Source organism: Vigna unguiculata, chromosome 7, assembly GCF_004118075.2.
Source record: "Vigna unguiculata cultivar IT97K-499-35 chromosome 7, ASM411807v1, whole genome shotgun sequence".
In the NCBI taxonomy this organism is placed as follows: domain Eukaryota; kingdom Viridiplantae; phylum Streptophyta; class Magnoliopsida; order Fabales; family Fabaceae; genus Vigna; species Vigna unguiculata.
Genome location: NC_040285.1, coordinates 13,156,816 through 13,176,671, shown reverse-complemented (window position 1 = coordinate 13,176,671; position 19,856 = coordinate 13,156,816). Strand labels below are relative to the sequence as shown.

General features: G+C 38.1%; 3 protein-coding genes across 3 annotated transcripts; 1 reads left to right on the top strand and 2 right to left on the bottom strand.

Annotated features, from left to right (window-relative positions):
* Window positions 1-935: 935 nt before the first annotated feature.
* Window positions 936-1,538, bottom strand: LOC114191177. The gene is made up of 2 exons (XM_028080359.1): window positions 1,335-1,538; window positions 936-1,139 (listed from the first exon to the last, which is right to left on the bottom strand). Exons 1-2 carry the CDS (start codon window positions 1,536-1,538, stop codon window positions 936-938), a joined length of 408 nt encoding a protein of 135 aa, XP_027936160.1.
* Window positions 1,539-3,103: 1,565 nt separating this feature from the next.
* Window positions 3,104-4,155, bottom strand: LOC114191176. The gene is made up of 3 exons (XM_028080357.1): window positions 4,005-4,155; window positions 3,875-3,927; window positions 3,104-3,781 (listed from the first exon to the last, which is right to left on the bottom strand). The coding sequence occupies exons 1-3, from the start codon at window positions 4,153-4,155 to the stop codon at window positions 3,104-3,106; spliced, it is 882 nt and encodes a 293-aa protein (XP_027936158.1).
* Window positions 4,156-15,239: 11,084 nt separating this feature from the next.
* On the top strand, window positions 15,240-15,722 carry LOC114191175. The gene has a single exon (XM_028080356.1). The coding sequence runs from the start codon at window positions 15,240-15,242 to the stop codon at window positions 15,720-15,722; it is 483 nt and encodes a 160-aa protein (XP_027936157.1).
* Window positions 15,723-19,856: the final 4,134 nt, after the last annotated feature.

Here is a 19,856-nt window from a genome sequence, read left to right as displayed (position 1 = left end):
ATCACTCACCAGTCACAAATATATTATCAAAATACAATTAAATCAAATAACACACAAAAGGTATACATAGGACTTGAACCCAAGTCCTTTCACACAAACAAGTATTATTAACCACTTGAGCTAGTACTTTTCCATGTCATACCAATTAACATTTAATGTCATAAAAGTCCCCTTCCCTCGCATTTATTAATTAATTAATTTTTCGCGGGTCTTACATTCCCCCCACCTCAAAAGAATTTTCGTCCTCGAAAATGAGACTTACCAGAAAACATGTGAGGGTAAGACCTCCTCATGACGTCCTCCATCTCCTACGTCATCTCCTATGTCGTCTCATCCTAGAGTACCTTCACCGTCTTTAACTCCTTGCCCATAAGTTGTTTGACCTGAGTATCCAGTATACGAACCGGTCCGATTGGCATGGTCAGATCCTCTCGCACTTGCACCTCGTCTGACTCTAACACATTGTCTGGACTCGCAATGTATTTCCTCAATTGCGAGACATGGAACACATTATGCAAGTTGGCTAGGTGAGGTGGTAGAGCAATCTCATATGCCGATGTTCCTATTTTCCTTGTGTTCTGATAGGGCCCTATAAATCTCGGAGTCAACTTCCTTGATTTAAGAACCCTTCTGATACCTGTGGTTGGAGTAACCCGGAGAAATACATGATCTCCTTCCTCAAACTCCAATGGTCGTCTTCTCTTATCGGCATAAGACTTCTGCCTACTTTGAGTTGCTCGCATTCGTTCCTGAATCAACTTGACTTTACTAGTCGTCTATTGCAGAAACTCTGGCCCAAGTACAAATGCTTTGCCATCCTGATACCAACACAATGGAGTTCTACACCTCCTTCCATACAATGCCTCATAGGGCGCCATGCCAATACTATAGTGGTAACTATTGTATGTGAACTCCACTAGCGGTAATACATCATTCTAGTTTCCCAAGTGGTCTAGCACACAAGACCTCAATAGATAAGCCGAGCTCATTCGCAACTGTGTACCCAATGCAACTTGCAAAGATTGCCAGAATCGTGATGTGAATCTAGGGTCCCGGTCTGACACTATGCTATCGGGTACTCCATGTAATCTCACCACTTCTCTCACATACAATTCTGCTAGTTTGTCCATTGACCACTTCTGATTCATCGGCAAGAAATGTGCACACTTTGTCAATCTGTCTACTATTACCCAAACTAAATCATGGCCCTTTGTCGACCTTGGAAGATGTGTCGCAAAATCCATAGAGATATTGTCCCACTTCCACTAAGGTATGTCAAGTGGTTGCAGTGTACCTCCCGACCTTTGGTGTTCAATTTTGGCCTTTTGACATACCAAACATTGAGCAACAAAGTCTGCTACATCTGATTTCATCTCATTCCACCAGAAGGACTCCTTCAAATCCTTGTACATCTTAGTCATACCGGGGTGTATGCTAAGACGACTTTGATGACTTTCCTTCAGAATCTGCCTCCTGAATAAGGGTCCCCCAAGCCCGCACACCCTACCTTTAAAGCGTAGAATGTCATCTGCTCCCATCTGGTAGTCTTTTCCTTTATCTGTACCCAACCATCCTATAAATTATTGCAACTCCATATCATGACCCTGAGCCACACGTATCTCATCTAAGAACTCGTTAGTGATTTTCAACAAGCTGCATTGTATGACTCCTTGCCCAAACTGCATTCCCAGATTCATATCTCAGAGTTTCTCAATTAGCTCCAACTCCTTTACTATCATGCAAGACATATGTATCTTTTTATGACTTAAAGCATCGGCGACAACATTTGCCTTGCCTAGGTGATAAAGCAATTCAAAGTCGTAGTCCTTCAAGTACTCCATCCACTTGCGTTGTCTCATATTTAACTCCTTCTGGTCGAACAAGTATTTCAAGCTTTTGTGATCACTGAAAACTTGAAATTGAGACCCGTACAAGTAGTGCCTCTAAGACTTAAGAGCAAACCCAATGGCGGCTAGCTCCAAGTCATGAGTCGGGTAATTTTTCTCATGTACCTTTAGCTGATGAAAAGCATATGCTACTAGCGTCCTTTCTTGCATCAATACATACCCCAGACCTTGATATGATGCATCACAATACACTTCAAACATCTCTATATCAGGAATTACTAGCACTGGAGCGGTAGTCAAACACCTCTTCATCTCCTCAAAACACTCCTCACACTTTTTAGTCCAAGAGAATGGCTGATCTTTTCTTGTAAGCTGTGTCAAAGGATTCACCATCTTTGAGAACCCCTCCACGAATCTCCTATAATAACCTGCTAAGCCCAAGAAACTTTACACCTCTGTCATTGTCTTAGGCCTTTCCCACTTAAGCACCGTCTCAATCTTAGCCGGGTCCATTGCAATACCCTTGGCTGAGATGACATGTCCAAGAAACTATACCTCTTCCAGCCAAAATTCACACTTGGACAATTTCCCATACAACTGGTGATCTCTGAGTATCTTCAATACAACCCTCAGGTGATCAGCATGCTCTTCTCTTGTCTTTAAGTATATCAGAATGTTGTCTATAAAGACAACGAAAAACTTATCTAACCAAGGCTGAAAGATTCGATTCATGTAATCCATGAATATCGCTGGTGCATTTGTTACTCCAAATGACATCACCACATACTCGAAATGCCCATACCTCGACCTGAACGCCATCTTTTGTACGTCATCCGGCTTGAATAAGATCTGATGGTATCTAGATCGTAGGTCAATTTTGGAGAAGACTCCTACTCCCTTCAATTGATCGAGCAGATCGTCAATCCTCGGTAGTGGGTACTTATTCTTGATGGTTAACTTGTTCAACTGCCGATAATCAACGCATAGTCTTGAACTCCCATCTTTCTTCTTCACTAATAGCATCGAGGCTCCCCACGATGACGCACTAGGCCGGATGAACTTCTTCTCTAGCAAATCTTCAATTTTCTTCTTGAGTTCTGCCAATTCTGCATGTGCCATTCGATCTGGAGTCATGGACATGGGACCCGCACCAAGAATTAAGTTAATGGTGAAGTCAACATCCCGACTTGGTGGCAATCCTGGTACTTTGTCCGAAAACACATATGCGTACTCATTAACAACATGAATATTCTGAATCATCTCCGCTGGACCCTTCTTTTCTGGTTTAGCCATCGCATAAAACACGTGGCTCCTTCTTGCAGCGCTTTCACAGCCTTTCGAGTTGAGATCAACTCCAACCCTTCATGTTCTGGGAATACCAAACTACACCGTCCACAATCAATTATGATGTGATTGTTAGACAACCAGTCCATCCCCAATATCACATCCAGTCCCTCCAAGGGCAAGCACACCAAGTTCACCTTGAATCTGCGACCTGCCACTACCATTGAACACCCAATGCAGACTGAACTGGTAGCCACTTGACTCGAGGAAGGAGGCGAAACAAGCAACTCACACCCCAAGTCACGTTTCTCCAGGCTCAATCTCCCCACACATGCATTAGAAATGAAAGAATGTGTTGCTCTAGAATCGAACAACACTAATACTGACTGACCCAACAATAAACATGGCTCGAGGATAAGGTTACCTGATTGAGTAACCTCTGTGGAGGTCATGGCAAAGACCCTGCCAACCGCTCTAGCTCTTTCTGCTGGTGATGTTGCTGGCTTCTTCACACCCAAACTCTTCTTTTCTGGACAATTATTGGCAAAGTGTCCCGGTTTATCGCATATGAAACACTTGCGACGGTCACCTGACCCTCCTACACCACCTGTCAGCTGAGGACAAATTCTCCTTAGATGGGGTCCGCCACACTGGTAGCAAGTGGGACCCTAAGATGTTTATGGTTGGCTGTAAGACTTCTTTATCTGCCTAGCCTCTACAACATTTTTCTAATGTCGACTTACTGGATCTGGTCCTCTTTCCAGGGACTCTGCACTCTTGTCTTGTTCCACCAAGACTAGAAATATCCTTTCTCTTAAAGGTGTAACAACCTTCTTCAATTCATGTTTGAGTCCCCGCTCAAACTTAAGGCACCTCCATTTTTCAGATTCTCAGATTTGTTAACGTATTCTTGCACCGACATATTTCCCCGTTGCAAGGCCAAGAATTCTGCCTCCCTGTCTTGCTTAGCTGTATCAGGGAAGTATTTCTCCAGGAAGCGAGTCCTGAAGTTGGCCCAATTCATTGGCTCATCCCTAGTCTACATCTGATGTTGCATGCCTGCCCACCAATATTCAGCATCATTATTCAGCAGGTACACATCAAAGGCCAGCTTTTGCTCATCAGCACAATTCATCACTCCAAAAATCTTTTCGCACTTGCGAAGCTAGGCATCAGCTTCATCAGGTGTGGCCCGACCTGTGAATTATTCGGGCTTATGTCGCAGAAAATCCTCCACCGTTGCCACCCTCACTAGTGCAATCGCCGCTCTTGGCTGTGCTGGAATAGGATTTTGCATCGCATCCTCCATCTGATGAATGGGATCTGCAATCTCATCAGCACCATTAGCATTTCTCCTCCTCATGTGAGCTGCCATTGCCTGGATACGCCACATTTTCAACTGTTAAACATTACTCCATCAGTTTAACAAACAACTACCTCCTTAAAGTTAAACACACACAACCACATGCACAAACATAGTAAGCTCACTCCCCAAAAGCCCCAAAATATTTTTAAAATATTTTCAAAATATTTTCAAAACTTTTGCTCTGATACCAACTATAACAACCCAAAGGAATATTACTTTTAAAATAAATATAGACGAATAATTAAATGCCAAATTTACAATGTAATCATTCTCATAGAATATGTTTCATCAATCAATCCATAAAAACACACTATAACATGTTTGAATCCCCCAAAACGCAAGATTTGGCCACAAATAACAATAATAGTACCCAAAACCCTCATCCAATTCTTATAAAACACCAACAAGGGTTTTGTTCCCAACATTCCATTCACCAGTCCTCAATTACAGTGCATAAAATGCCAAAATCATACCACATGGAATCCAATTGAGGGCAAAACGCAGAGACACAAGCAATATTGGAATACACATAAATTCGGCACCCCTAACCTGGAATTCTTGATTAAAAAGTGAGAAGAAAAGAATGTTTCTCCTCAAGCGAAACCCTTCTCTCCACCTAGAATTTGCCTTTTATAGGTGCCTTAGGTGTTTTTCAGACCCTTTTGGTTGTCCCTTCTACTAGGATTCCCTCTACCTTTTCACATTCACTCCAAGCTAAATTTAGCAAAAATAAAGGTTAACTTCTGTCTATTCAAGGTTTGAATTCGTGACCCTCCACTCATAAGGCCAAAGCACAACCACTATGCTAATTTAGATTTAGTGATAACCATTATAATCCTATGATTATAATATCACTCACTAGTCACAAATATATAATCAAAATACAATTAAATCAAATAACACTCAAAAGGTATACATAGGACTTAAACCCAAGTCCTTTCACATAAACAAGTACTATCAACTACTTAAGCTAGTACTTTTCCATGTCATAAAATTAACATTTAATGTCATAAAAGTCTCCTTCCCTGCATTTATTAATTAATTATTTAATTAATTAATTTTCCATAGGTCTTACATATACTAAAAGTATAATAAATATACATAAATAAAATAACAATTAATGCAACAATAATATTCAAAACTCAAATATAATTAGAATTATTTAAACATGCATCATCTAAAAATAAATATAATTTTATTTCCTCATTTTACAAATATTATTAAAAAATTTCAAATAAAAAAAAAGAAATAGGCCAAAAATATAGCTAAGATTAAAATTATAATGGCAAATAAAAAATATACAAGCAATTATATACATACAATGAACAAGAAATAACGAGCAAATCAAAGAAATGAAAAACTAACCTCTTGTACCAAATTGAAAGACAAACTTAGAGAGGGAGGCTAGGGTCTCCGCACACTGCTGGCCAAATGGGGACGAAGAGCAAGTGGGACGAATCTCAAAATGCTACAAATGGGGATGAAAATGCAAAATATTCAGTTCAAAACGCCTAAAATCAATCCACAATCAAATCCTAGCAAGTTTGGTGATGGGAAACGTTCGAAACTTACCTGGAGGGGGTCAGAATGGTGGTTGTCGGCGGGGAACGAGTGCGAAAGTTGTGGCAGCGTGAGGAAATAGTGTAGGATTTTTGCGTTTCGTAGAGATATTTAAAAATTAACATCGGTGGCATTTGGGCCGATGTAAATTAAAGTCAGGGTATCTGTGGGCCGACATTAAGTGACGTCACGGGGTGACTGGTCCGACATTAAGTGACGTCTGGGGTGAATGGGTCGACGTCCTTTTTTAAATAACGTCGGGGTTTCGAAGGGCAGACGTTAAATTACATCTGATTTGGAATGAGCAAACGTTAAAAAAGTCTCATAATTTACAAAAATGTCACCGGTCATTTTTAATGTTGAGCCTTTTTCAAGTAGACATGATAGAAGCAACGTTATAGGACTTTTTCTTGTTAGTGTCAGACACATTATGATTTCTTATTTATTTTAATTTCTTATGTATTTTAAGTAAGAAATAAGTCTTTAATGTATAATTTATTTATTTGTAATTAAGAAAATTGCCAATCAATAATTTTGTTATAAGTTTTTTTTTTCACATTTCAAGCGTAGTGCACTCCCGCAAATTTTTTTTTTCAAGTTTCCTGACTTATTTTTTTCGCGGATCAAAACACTCCTAATTATTTGTATAATTATTAAGAGTAGTTTAATTTAAAAAAAAAATGACTATTCATAACAATACTTTATTTAAGGAGATTCTCTTCATTGCCTTTTTCTAATGACGGCATGTGATGTTTTACTTCCTTTTATAAGAATCTAATGTTTTGTACTGAAATGTGAACCGTTTTGACAAAATTATCTACTTTTTTTGTAAGGTTTTGTAAAAAATATATAAATAATTTTTAAATATAGTTTAAATGTACACAATATATATATATATATATATATATATATATATATATATATATATATATATATATGGATAGATATAACTTTTTATAAAAAGAGAGTCACAAATAATTTTTTTAGTATATTTTAAATGTTATTCCTACATTTGTATTTATATATGTTTTGTACATAGTATAATAATAACATATTTGAGTACAAATAATATATAAATAATTAGTATCGAAATAAAGTTTTAATATGAGAAAATATTTAAGGAGATATTTTAATTAATAATCCAGAAAAATTTAATTTTAATCAAATACTAATATACAAAGATCATATAGAATATATATGGATTTATACTTAAAAAAATATTCAATAAATAAAATATCAATTAAAGTCTTTTCGAAGACTCAATTATGTATCTCACATAAGACATATAATTCAACCCAAAAATTATATTAAGAAGCGAATCTAAGAGTAATGGATTAGAGTAAAATCCTCGCATCCAAAGATTCACAATTACATATGTGACAACATGCAATAACTTTTACCTCACTTTCTCACCATTTGATATTTAAGCTTACATAACATACACCATCACAAAAGTACGGAAATTTTGGTTACACCATTTGTCTTTACATAATACACAAATCAAACAGTGATCTACATATCATTCCAAAGTTATGACACCAAATTCATCCAATTTTTATCACTCTCAATAATAATTTTCATACAACATAACTCATTTTAAAAATCAACAAAATCAAGTAAATATATAACTAAATGTTCTATTTACATTTATATTAAATATTCACACACTCATCCCATTAAAGAAACAAGAAAAAATATTTTTATCTTAAGCGAAAATCACTGCACTTAATTCAAATTTATTCGTTTGAGTAAAAAATCTAACTGAGAGCAAGAGTTGAGTTGTAGTCTTATATTTATCTTTTGAAAGAAAATAAGGTTGAGAACAAATGTTGAGATTTTGCTTTATTTTTCCTTAGGCAGAAATATTATAGATCCAAAATAGTTTCCAAAGGTTTTCTTTCAAAGTTACTTCAATGAATACAACTTTCAAACAATTCAAAAATATATAATTTGTTGAAGCATCAACCTTCACTTGTTTTAATTTAACCTTGGTCATTGAACCTCTCTCTCCCCATCCATATATATATATATATATATATATATATATATATATATATATATATATATATATATATATATATATATATATATATATATATATATATACTAAAGTTATAAACGAATATATGAAAAATTATAGGAAACTAATATTATTCTTATAAATAATAGTAAAAACTCAGTTTAAGAAACTATATACTTTAATTTGTAGAATCTAGCCACCATCTCAACATCTCAACAAGAAAATCAAATTCAAATCATTTAAAAACAATTCTCTATTAATAAAGAACTCAAATGACATTCTTAAGCTTGACATTGAATATATTACTTCAAATTAACCACAACTTGAACCAATTTGTCTTTAATGTAGTATTCTAATTCAACAAAACTGATAACATTTATAAATTTCATTCATTCAAACTATACAAATTTCAAACATTTAAAATATTTTCAAACAACACACAACCGTGCATAAAACTCAAGATATTGTGACCATATCACCTTTGTTAGAAACATAAGAATGATTTTGTTATTCAAGAGGAGGATTAATTGGTTTTTAGAATTCTTTTTTCATAAATAAAATTTTTTCTTTAAATCTTTTTCAACTTAGAAAACTAAAATGCAATTAAAAAACACACAAGAATTTATATTAGTTTGGATTCAAACAATCCTACTTCAACTCTCAATTTTTCTTTTAGGAAAAATTGGATCCACTATCCCCATCAACGTTTGTACAAATCTAAGCAACAATTATAGACAAGTCAAAGGATATCAGCCTTAACTCTAAATATCACAAAGGACGTATGCTTTAACCACTCTTAAACCATTTTAAGAGGATCTTAGCCATATCAACCCTTTGACCACCTAAGAAGATGTTTGCTTCATCAACTATATGTAACAACCACCTTGAAACACTACTAAAACACCCAATAATACAACAACATAATTATCAAACATGTAACACTCCAGAAAACACAATGAAAAGAATTTTCCACTCTAGAAGCAACATTAGGACCTTGTAAAATCAACACAACCTTTGATTATTTTGAGATCTTTGAAGCACTTTTGAAATTGAATTTATAGCTAAAGAAATGTCAATGTTATTCATTTTTGAGATTATAAAAGATATATAAAATATTTAGAAGGAATCTCTATTTTTAGAGTTTTAAAATCACTTATTTAAAACATTTTTTTGACGCATTTAGTCAATTAAATCAAGCACCCAAGAAATTATTTTAACTAAATTTTGAAAATGTTATACAACCTCTTTTTGAAATAATTGATTATTAATCATTTTAAATGATTAAGTACACTCACCATTAATTGTTTAAAAACTTATTTAATCGATTATGAAAATACTTAATCGATTATTTTGTTCAATGTGTAAGACCCGCGAAATTTAATTAATTAATAAATGTGGGTAGTGGGAGCCTTTATGGCATTAAATGTTGACTTATATGACATGGAAAAATATTAGTTCAAATGGTTGAGAGTACTTGATTGTGTTGAGAGGACTTGATTGTGTTGAGAGGAGTTGGGTTTGAGTCCTATGTATGCCAATTGTGTGCTATTTAATTGATTTTATTTTAATAATAATATGATTGAGAATGATGAGTGATAATGTAATCCTAAAAGTATAAGAATTATCATGAAATGTGAATTGGTTAAATGGTTGTGCTTTGACTTGACATTTACAGGGTTGTGGGCTTGAACCTTAGTATAGACAAATTAAGCTTTCTTTTTGCCAATTTTCTTTTTAGCATGGATGCAAAGGGTCAGAAACCCTAACTGTCAGAAGGGGCAACCAAGAGGGCTGAAAAACCACCTAGTAATGGTTCTTGAATGACCATTAATCCAGACATTAATCTATTTTCGTTTTTTAAGAAATTAATGAAATAAATGGCTGAAAACATGAAAGTAGAAGGGTTTATGGAAAAAATAGGGCATAGAAACTAAAAGTGAGTCGGGAGGCTGTGTTGAGTGCGTGCAAAGAGAGAATAGTGAGAGTTGAGAAGGAGTCATGAAGGAGGAATCACGAACTAAGGCCATTGTTGATCAAAGAGGAGAACTAGACTCATCAATTTAAGTAAGGAATCCAGGTTATGGGAGCTAGACTCTGTGTATTTAAATTCATATAGTTTTGTTTATGAATTTCATGCATTTTGGATGATCAAATATGGTTTAATATGCGAAAATGCGTAACTTTGGAAATTTTCTAAAAATCGCCTCGCAAGTCTTCAAAACTGCTAGGCGATTCATATGAATTGCACTAGGTTTATGGTTTTTTTTTTCTAGGGACCGCCTGACGACACAAACTGATTAACCCAATTTCTAGGTTTTGGCATGAACTACCCGATGACAAGATCCAACCGCTAGACGACGCGAGTAATGTGGCTCGATTTTGGTGTTTTAGGGGTTCTGGAGTGATTCTGATCGGGGAAAAAGGAAGTTCTCACTGTTTGTGAATGATTTGATGTCATATATCGTTGAATTACGTGTGACTGGATGTTAAATTGGATGAAATTTTATGAACATTGTTTTAGGGTTTGTGAATTTGGGATTTTAAAGTTGGATTAAATTAAATGGAAAGTATTAACGAAATTTCATGCGTTGAAAGTTTTAGGGATGAACTGTGAAACTAAACACGTGAGTGCAGCCTATTGAGTTGAAAATTGATGGAAATCAGAATATTTGGGTTGGTTAAGGTTCGCATGTGTAGGGGGAAATTTTGGGTTCCTAGAACAACATGAACTACCTGGCGGCACCCTGATTACCGCCAGGCGCTAGACAAGAGCAGTGGACATTGTGTGTTAGGTGTACAGTGGAGGTTGGGATATTAATCTGGGTCATGTGGAGTATAATTTTAGGAGTTGGGGATGTTATGGGGATTTGCCTACGTTGAAAATGTGGTGTAAATATTACTAAGGTGTAATTGTGATGTTATTTGAGTTGGGTGAAGATTGAGGTAATATTTGGGGTAAAGGATGGAGATAGAATATAAGTGTTATGATGTTAACAATGGCATATGGAGAATTAGTAAGGTTGATCTAAGGCAATTCAAAGGATTGATATACTTGGGTTGGTGAACCTATATGGGTGTAGGAAGTTGGTAATGAGCTAGCAAGTGTGGGAATTGATACAAGTAACTTTCCTAGGGTTGTTTAAGGTTCGTCAATGTGATTGAGAATGAAGTATGTATTGTATGCTTGAAAACCAGTACTACGCGAGTATTGGTGTAGTGCCTAGCAGTGGTATTGGACCGCCAAGCGATATCTGCAACTCCAGAGGGTAACAAAGACGTGTGGTGCTTGGCGGTGAGGGTTGTACCGCCAGGCGATACTTGCAAGGACAGAGTGTTTAGAGGCGCTTGGCGCCTAGCGGCACGTGCCCCCCGCTAAGCAGTTTGGAAGTGTATTTCGCATGGCGGCTTAGGAGTAACGCTAGGCGATAATGCAGAGTGACTGTTTGCTTTTGATGTGTGTGGTCTACAAGGCTTTGATGATACCTTAAAGGTCAGCTTGCTGGAGTGTTCCTTGAGTTGTGGCTTGGAACGTATCCCTTGAGTTGTGGCTCGGGATATGGGTTAAACACGTGGCATTCCTTGAGTTTTGGCTCAAAATGACATATCTTGAGTTGTGGCTCGGGATGGCGGATGAACACGAGGGACTCTTGAGTTGTAGCTCGAGTAGGCGAGTTTTGTCGGTGTGAGTATGTGAGTTGTGGCTCGTACGGATGGGTCCAGATAGTATTGGGACGTTACGAACTATGTTCGTATTGGGAACTCTACCTGGCGTTACGGAGTATGGTCTGTAACAGGTTTCCCGCACGTGTTCTACAAGTTGTGGCTTGTACAAGACATCTTGAGGTATTGATAATGTTAATTTTTACCATTATCCAAGCTATATTTCATTAGCAAAATCATCTCTTCCAAAGCTTTTAACCTACTTAATTCTCAAATTTACCTTACTTTTGTAAATAAATACATTTTGGGTTACATTGATCTAAATATACCACTAATCTCAATTTTTGTGTCCTTTTTGTAGATGGGAAGCTTTGTTCCAAAAATCCAGACTAATGAGTGACCCGGAATAGCAAGGAGAATAAGGAAAATGTCAACAGGAAGCGCCTGGCGACACAAAGCCAGCGCTAGGCAGAACAGACCGCCAGCCAAGCGCCAGCCAAGCGCCAGCCAGGCGCCATGTTACTGACCGCCTGGCGTAACCTGAACACCGCCGGGCGGTAGCTGGTAGTCTTGGTTATGTTTGTTTGCTAGGGCCTGGCGGTGAGACCCTTCCGCTAGGCGCCAATTTTCGCTGATGTGGCAAGTTGGCTCTTTTTCTTCTGTTTTCGCGAAGGGAAACAGATCTTGGACTTTTTGGAGCTCGAGCAACGCGATTTGGAGCACTTGGAGGGCTGATAGGGCTAGTGGGAAATATCCTCTCTTCCTCTTTGTAACTCCTCCCTCTTCCATTTCCATTTTGTAAGCTTGAGCTCTCCATGACAATGGAGAGCTAAACCCATTTTTGTTTGGGTTAGATGTAGCCACTGAACTTTCATGTATTTTTGAATGGTTTGAATATATATATATATATATATATATATATATATATATATATATATATATATATATATATATGCTTCTCCCATTGATTGCTAGTATCTTTGTTTATGTATTTAAAGCTTGCTTTGTTTTAACCATTCATTGCATAATATTTGGGTCATTAGGTATTGGAAAATATCTCTTGAAACCTAGAATTTGAACAAGATACCTAATGGAACTTGTATCTAGGAATGGAACTTGACCCATTGGTTGTCTTAAACCCTAATTTGTAAAGCGGGTTTGTTTATTTAGAGATTCAAGGAATTGACTCTAAATAAGGAAACCTAGGCTCATTCAACTAAGGGATTAGAGTTTGAGTAGACTTGTGGGTTGACATTAGTAATTAATGGAGAAGAGTTTTATTGTTTAATATACATGAGAGTGAAGTAGGTGAAGTCTAACTCCAACAATATTAATCCATTGCATTTCTAATCTTTACCATTTTCTAGAGTCTTCAAATATCCAAGTTCAATTTTACTTGTTTATGAAATATTTAATTTCTTGCATACAAAAACCCAACTTATGGATTTATTCATTAGTTTAAATTAGTCACTAATTACGCAATTATTTAGTATACACGAGTTTCTTGGGAAACGATATCCCGGTCTTACCGGTTACTACTTGCGCGACTTGATACACTTGTCAAAGTCTTAACAAGTTTTTGGCGACGTTGCCGGGGACCGGTGTCTAATACTAGACTTTTGTGTGATTTTTGACTTATTTAGACTTAAATTCTTTTGTTCATATTTACTGTTTTTGTTTACCTATATATGCACATTATTTTTGGGCTAACTTGTAGTTCGAGCTTGCTTTTGTTGTTGCTCTATAGTTTATGCAGGGTAGGATTCGTACAAGGAGGACTGCATCTTCAGAACCACTTCTTGTTGATCCCAAGATAGAGAAAACTGCCCGCAAAAACAATAGTGCCACAAGGAGAAGACAAGCTCAAGCACAACAAGTTGCCCATCACTCTTCTACTTTAGACACTCTTTCATCTACTTCTCAGAATCCTGATTCTTTTCCAGAAGAAGAAATGGCAAACAATCCTCATGGTGATGGTAGAGGTCATGAAAGACGCACTTTGGAAGATTATGCAGCGTTCACATGCCATATTAACTTTAACAGTATTGCTAGGCCAACCGTCAATGCCACCAACATGGAGATGAAGCCAGCTCTTATTCATCTGGTGTAGAGTAATCAGTTCAACGACCTATCTCATGAGAATCCCTACACTCATCTGGCCACATTCTTGGAGATATGCAATACTGTAAAGATCCATCAAGTTCCTGATGAAGCCATACGACTGAGTCTCTTCCCGTTCTCACTAGCAGGACCCACAAAAGCCTGACTGAATTCCTTTCCTGAAAATAGCCTCACTAACTGGGATGATGTGGTTGCAAAGTTCTTGAGCAAATATTTTCCCCAGTCCAAGATTAATAAGGGAAAATAGGAAATCTCAGCATTTCAACAAGATATGAACGAGTCTTTAGGCCAAGCATGGGATAGATTCAAGGGACTGTTGAGGAAAACTCCCATTCATGGGTTTGATCAACCTACACAGCTCACTTTTTTATTAGCAGGCCTTAAATCCCAGTCAAAGTTGATGTTAGATGCCTCTGCCGGTGGGAGTATCAAGTGGAAGACGCTAAAGGAAGCTTATGAGTTAATAGAGAACATGGCAGCCAATGATAATGAAGCTTATACTGAGAGAGCCCATTCTCAAACGTAGGGTATTCTAGAGCTTCAATCGCAAGATGCTCTATTGGCTCAGAACAAGATTATGACTTAGCAGCTAGAGACCCTCATGAAGAAACTGTTACAACTTCCTCAAGAGCTTCAAAATGCCTCTATAGCTCAACTCCAACAAGTGCAAAGTTGTGAGTTATGTGGAGGAAACCATACCAATGGGCAATGTGCTATGCAAAGCACATCTTAGGAGGAAGTTAATTATATGGGCAACCAAGGTCGATCAGGGAACTATAACCAAGGATGGAGACCTCACCAAAACATGGGCCAAGCAGAACCGTCCAATAGGCCCCCACAGCAACAAACTTACCAATATTCTTCTTTGTCTGATAGAACATCCAAGCTTGAAGACATGATGCAGCAATTCATGCAAATGTCAATTCATAATCAGAAGAACACCGATGCTTCAATTAAAAACTTGGAAGTGCAAGTGGGGCAATTGGCCAAGCAAGTGGCGAATCAATAAAGCAGTTCATTTTCTGCCAATACTGAAGCCAACCCCAAGGAGAAATTCAAAGCGGTGGTCACAAGGAGTGGTAAAGAAGTGGAGTTGAATGCTAAAGGAAGTGGTGAAACCAAAGCCAAGCCCAATGATAGAAGAAAAGACAAAAGATGAGGAAGAGATAGATGAAGAAATTATTGTAGAAGAGGAAGAGAATAAAAGTGAAAATAGAGAAAATGAGAAAAAGAAGAAGTGGCAATAAAACCACCACCAGTGAAGACTCTCCCATATCCTTTTAAGCCTTCCAAGAAAGATAAAGAAAGGCAATTTGCAAGGTTTCTGGACATTTTTAAGAGGCTTTAAATCAATATTCCCTTCTCAAAGGCCTTAGAGCAAATGCCAACCTATGCAAAGTTTATGAAGGAAATCCTCACAAAGAAGAGAAGATTTATTGAAGAGGAAACCATAGAACTAGAGGCTGGATGCAGTGTTATCATTCAGAAGATGTTGCCTCCAAAATTTAAGGACCCTGGCAGCTTTACACTTCCAGTCACAATTGGGAGCCTAGCTGTGGGGAAGGCCTTACTTGATTTGGGTGCTAGCATCAACTTGATGCCTCTTTCTATGCTCAAGAAGATTGGGGAGTTAGAAATCAATCCCACTCGAATGACATTGCAACTGGCGGATAGGTCAATCAAATACCCCCATGGAGTAGTAGAGGATGTGTTGGTTAAAGTCGACAAGTTCCTATTCCCAGTGGACTTTGTTATAATGGAGATGAAGGAGGATGTTGAAGTTCCTCTCATATTGGGGAGGCCATTTGAAGTTCCCAGAGTGCTAATTGATGTTGATGATGGCAAACTCACTATGAGAGTTTAAGATGAAGAAGTGAACTCCAATGTCTTTGAAGCCATGTCACCCAAAAGATATTAGAGGATGATTCAAAGTTGATATGCTTGATGAAGTGCTCATGAGCTCCAAGAAAGATCTACACGCCTCATCCCTTCTAGAGAAAGCTCTAATTGATACATTTGAGACTCTCAATGATGAGGAGGAGAAAGAGATTGATGAGTGCTTAGACAATCTTGATGCTTTGAAGGAAATCCCTCCTCATGAGGCAAAGATGGAAGATTTGAATGGTGAGAATGAAGTCACAGAGCCAAAAGTGGAGTTGAAGATGTTGCCTCAACATTTGAAGTATGTGTTTCTTGAAGGGGGTAGCAACAAACTTGTGATCATCAGTAATTCTTTATCACCCTCAGAAGAAGAAAATTTGATTGAAGTGCTAAGAGTCAACTCATGAGCCATTGGTTGGTCTATATCTGATCTGAAGGGAATCAGTCCCTCCTACAGCATGCATAGAATCTTCATGGAGGAGGATTTCAAGCCAGTGGCACAACCTCAGAGAAGGTTGAATCCTGTGATGAAAGAGGAGGTGAGAAATGAGATATTGAAACTCCTAGATGCTGGGATTATCTATCCAATCTCTGATAGTGCATGGGTGAGTCCAGTGCAAGTGGTTCCCAAGAAAGGCGGCATGACAGTGGTTCGTAATGATAAGAATGAATTGATACCCACACGAACCGTGATCGGCTGGAGGATGTGCATAGACTATAGAAAGCTGAACAAGGCCACAAGGAAGGATCACTTCCCTCTTCCTTTCATGGATCAAATGTTAGAGAGATTGGAGGGTCAAGCTTTCTATTGCTTTTTGGATGGCTATTCTGGTTATAACCAGATTGTGGTAGACCCTAAAGACCAGGAGAATACAACCTTCACTTGCCCTTTTGGTATCTATGCCTATAGAAAGATGCCATTTGGGCTTTGCAATGCATCAACCACGTTTCAACGATGCATGTTGGCTATTTCTCCGACCTTATGGAGAAGTGCATAGAGGTCTTCATGGATGACTTCTCGGTGTTTGGAAGTTCATTTGATCTTTACTTGGCAAATTTGGAAGTTGTGTTCAAGAGATGTGTTGAAACCAATCTCATTCTCAATTGGGAGAAATGCCATTTCATTGTGACTGAAGGGATTGTCTTGGGTCAGAAAATATTTTCCAAGGGCATTGAAGTGGACAAAGCAAAGGTGGATGTCATTGAGAAACTCCCACCACCAACAAATGTGAAGGGAATCCGGAGCTTTCTTGGACATGCGGGTTTCGACTGACGTTTCATCAAGGATTTATCCAAGATAGCCAAGCCATTGAGCAACTTGCTCAACAAGGATATTTCCTTTAATTTTGATGATGAATGTTTAAATGCTTTCAATCTTTTGAAAACCAGCCCAGTCTCTGCACCCATAATCATTACACCTAATTGGGAACTTAATTTTGAAGTTATGTGTGATGCAAGTGATTATGCAGTTGGGGCTGTTTTGGGTCAAAGAAAGAATAAAATTTTTCATTCCATACACTATGCTAGTAAAGTCTTTAATGAACATCAAGTGAATTATGCAACTACTGAAAAGGAGTTACTAGCAATAATGTATGCCTTGGAAAAATTTCGTTCTTATCTCATTGGTTCTAGAGTAGTGGTTTACATTGATCATGTTGCAATCAAATACTTGCTCACTAAACTTGATTCTAAACCTAGACTTATTAGGTGGATTTTGTTGTTGCAGGAATTTGATCTTGAGATTAAAGACAAGAAGGGTTGTGAAAATAAAGTGGTAGACCATCTGTCAAGACTAGTGAATGAAGAGGTGACCACACTGGAGAAGGAAGTGTTAGAAGAATTCCCTGATGAAAAGCTGCTTCTAGTGTCTAATAGACCTTGGTTTGCAGAAATGGTAAACTTTAAGGCTGCTCAAGTTGTTCCTGAGGATATGAGTTGGCATCAACAACAGAAGCTGTTCAGGGAAGCAAAATACTATATTTGGGATGATCCTCACCTTTTCAAGATTGGGGCAGACAATTTGTTGAGGAGATGTGTGTCTGAAGAGGAGGCAAGGAATATCTTGTGGCATTGCCACAATTCACCCTATGGAGGACACTACAGTGGATAAAGAACAACTGCAAAGGTTCTACAATCTGGGTTCTATTGGCCGAGCATTTTCAAGGACTCTCATGCACATGTGAAACACTGTGACAAGTGCCAAAGAATAGGGAGTATCTCCAAAAGGAATGAAATGCCTTTGCAGAACATACTGGAGGTGAAAGTGTTCGAATGTTGGGGTATTGATTTCATTGGCCCCTTGCCTTCCTCATTTTCTAAGGAGTATATCTTGTTGGTTGTGGACTATGTCAGCAAATGGGTGGAAGTTGTTGCCACATCCACAAATGATGCTACGATAGTCATCAAGTTTCTCAAGAAGAACATATTCTCCAGATTTGGTGTCCCAAGAGTCTTGATAAGTGATGGAGGTTCTCACTTCTGCAACGCTCAGTTGAAGAAAGTCTTGGAGCACTACAATGTCAGACACAGTTCTCTCCCTACCATCCTCAATCAAATGGACAAGCAGAGGTGTCAAATAGAGAAATCAAGAGGATCCTTCAGAAGACAACTTCTTCCTCAAGAAAGGATTGGTCTATCAAGTTAGACGATGCTCTATGGGCCTACAGGACTGCATTCAAGATTTCAATTGGGTTGACTCCATTCCAATTGGTATATGGGAAGGCTTGTCATCTTCTGGTGGAGTTAGAGCACAAGGCCTATTGGGCCATGAAGTTCTTGAATTTTGATCCATCCTTGTCAGGGGAGAAGAGGAAGCTACAACTCCATGAGTTGGGAGAGATGCGACTCAATGCCTAGGAGTCATCCAAGAGCTACAAAGAGAAAGTGAAGACCTATCATGATAGGAAGTTGGTGAAAAGAGATTTCAAACCCGGTCAACAAGTGCTTCTATTCAACTCAAGATTCAAATTATTCCCAGGGAAGTTGAAATCCAAGTGGTCAGGCCCATTTACCATCAAAGAGGTGAAAGCTTATGGGGCAATTGAAATTGAAGACCCTTCCTCATAAAGGAGTTAGGTAGTGAATGGCCAAAGGCTCAAGCCTTATTTGGGTGGTGAAGTTTTGAGGATGACCACCGTCATGCACCTCAGTGAAGCCTAAGAGTCCTTACTTGTCAGGCTCGTGACGTTAAACAAGCGCTTCCTGGGAGGCAACCCAGTGCTCTAAACTCATTCTAGCTTTTAATTTTCGTTTTTTATATAGCTTTGTGTTTTTATGCATGTGTGAAGTGTATTAGTATAGATTGTTGCGTTTAATTTGATGTTTGAACTTTGTGCTAATTTTGTTGTATGCATTTGTGAATTTGTGGAAGCATAGCCTAGAATGTTGTCATGCATATTTAGTTTTAGGATGTGATAGCATGTGCTTGTGTTCAACCTTTATGCATCATAGAATGTGCTAGTGAAAATAGTAGTAGCATAGCTTGTGTAGTAAATTCATGTCTTAAATTAAGTTGTGCATTTGTTAAGTGAATTGAATGTTTTGCTTGAGTGTGAATGCTTGGTTTGAAGTCGAAAAGCTTAAAAAAAATATGTGTGCAAGAGTGAAAGGTTGGTTGGAGCACAATTGAGTCAAAACCAACCCAACCAATAGCCAAAAACACGAAATTTACACCACTGCAGCTTAACCGCCTGGCGGTCACTTCCCTCCCGCCTGGCGACAACAAAAAAATTGATCTTTGGGAAGATAGCAGTAGCCATGTGCTTGGCGGCAACTATGCGCTTGTCTGGTGGCACACCAAAAAAATGGGGTATCAGGTGTTTTACTGATACATCGTCTGGCGGTCCGAGACTACCCGCCAAGCGGCAGCACTGCACAACACTGATTGGGCCATTTTTAAATCTGTTTCTGGCTGGCCCATTTCTCCCCCTTCGAGCCCTACATCTCACTCACGCCTGGCGCCTTTCCACTCTCACACTCTCACACTTACAAAACCCTAACTCTCTAATCTCAAATCCCTAACCCTATCTCCCAATCCTTTCCTAAATTCACAAAACCTAACCCCCAAATTGAACCCAGTCTCGTGCCCTAATTCTTCTCACTCATACTACCGCCACAC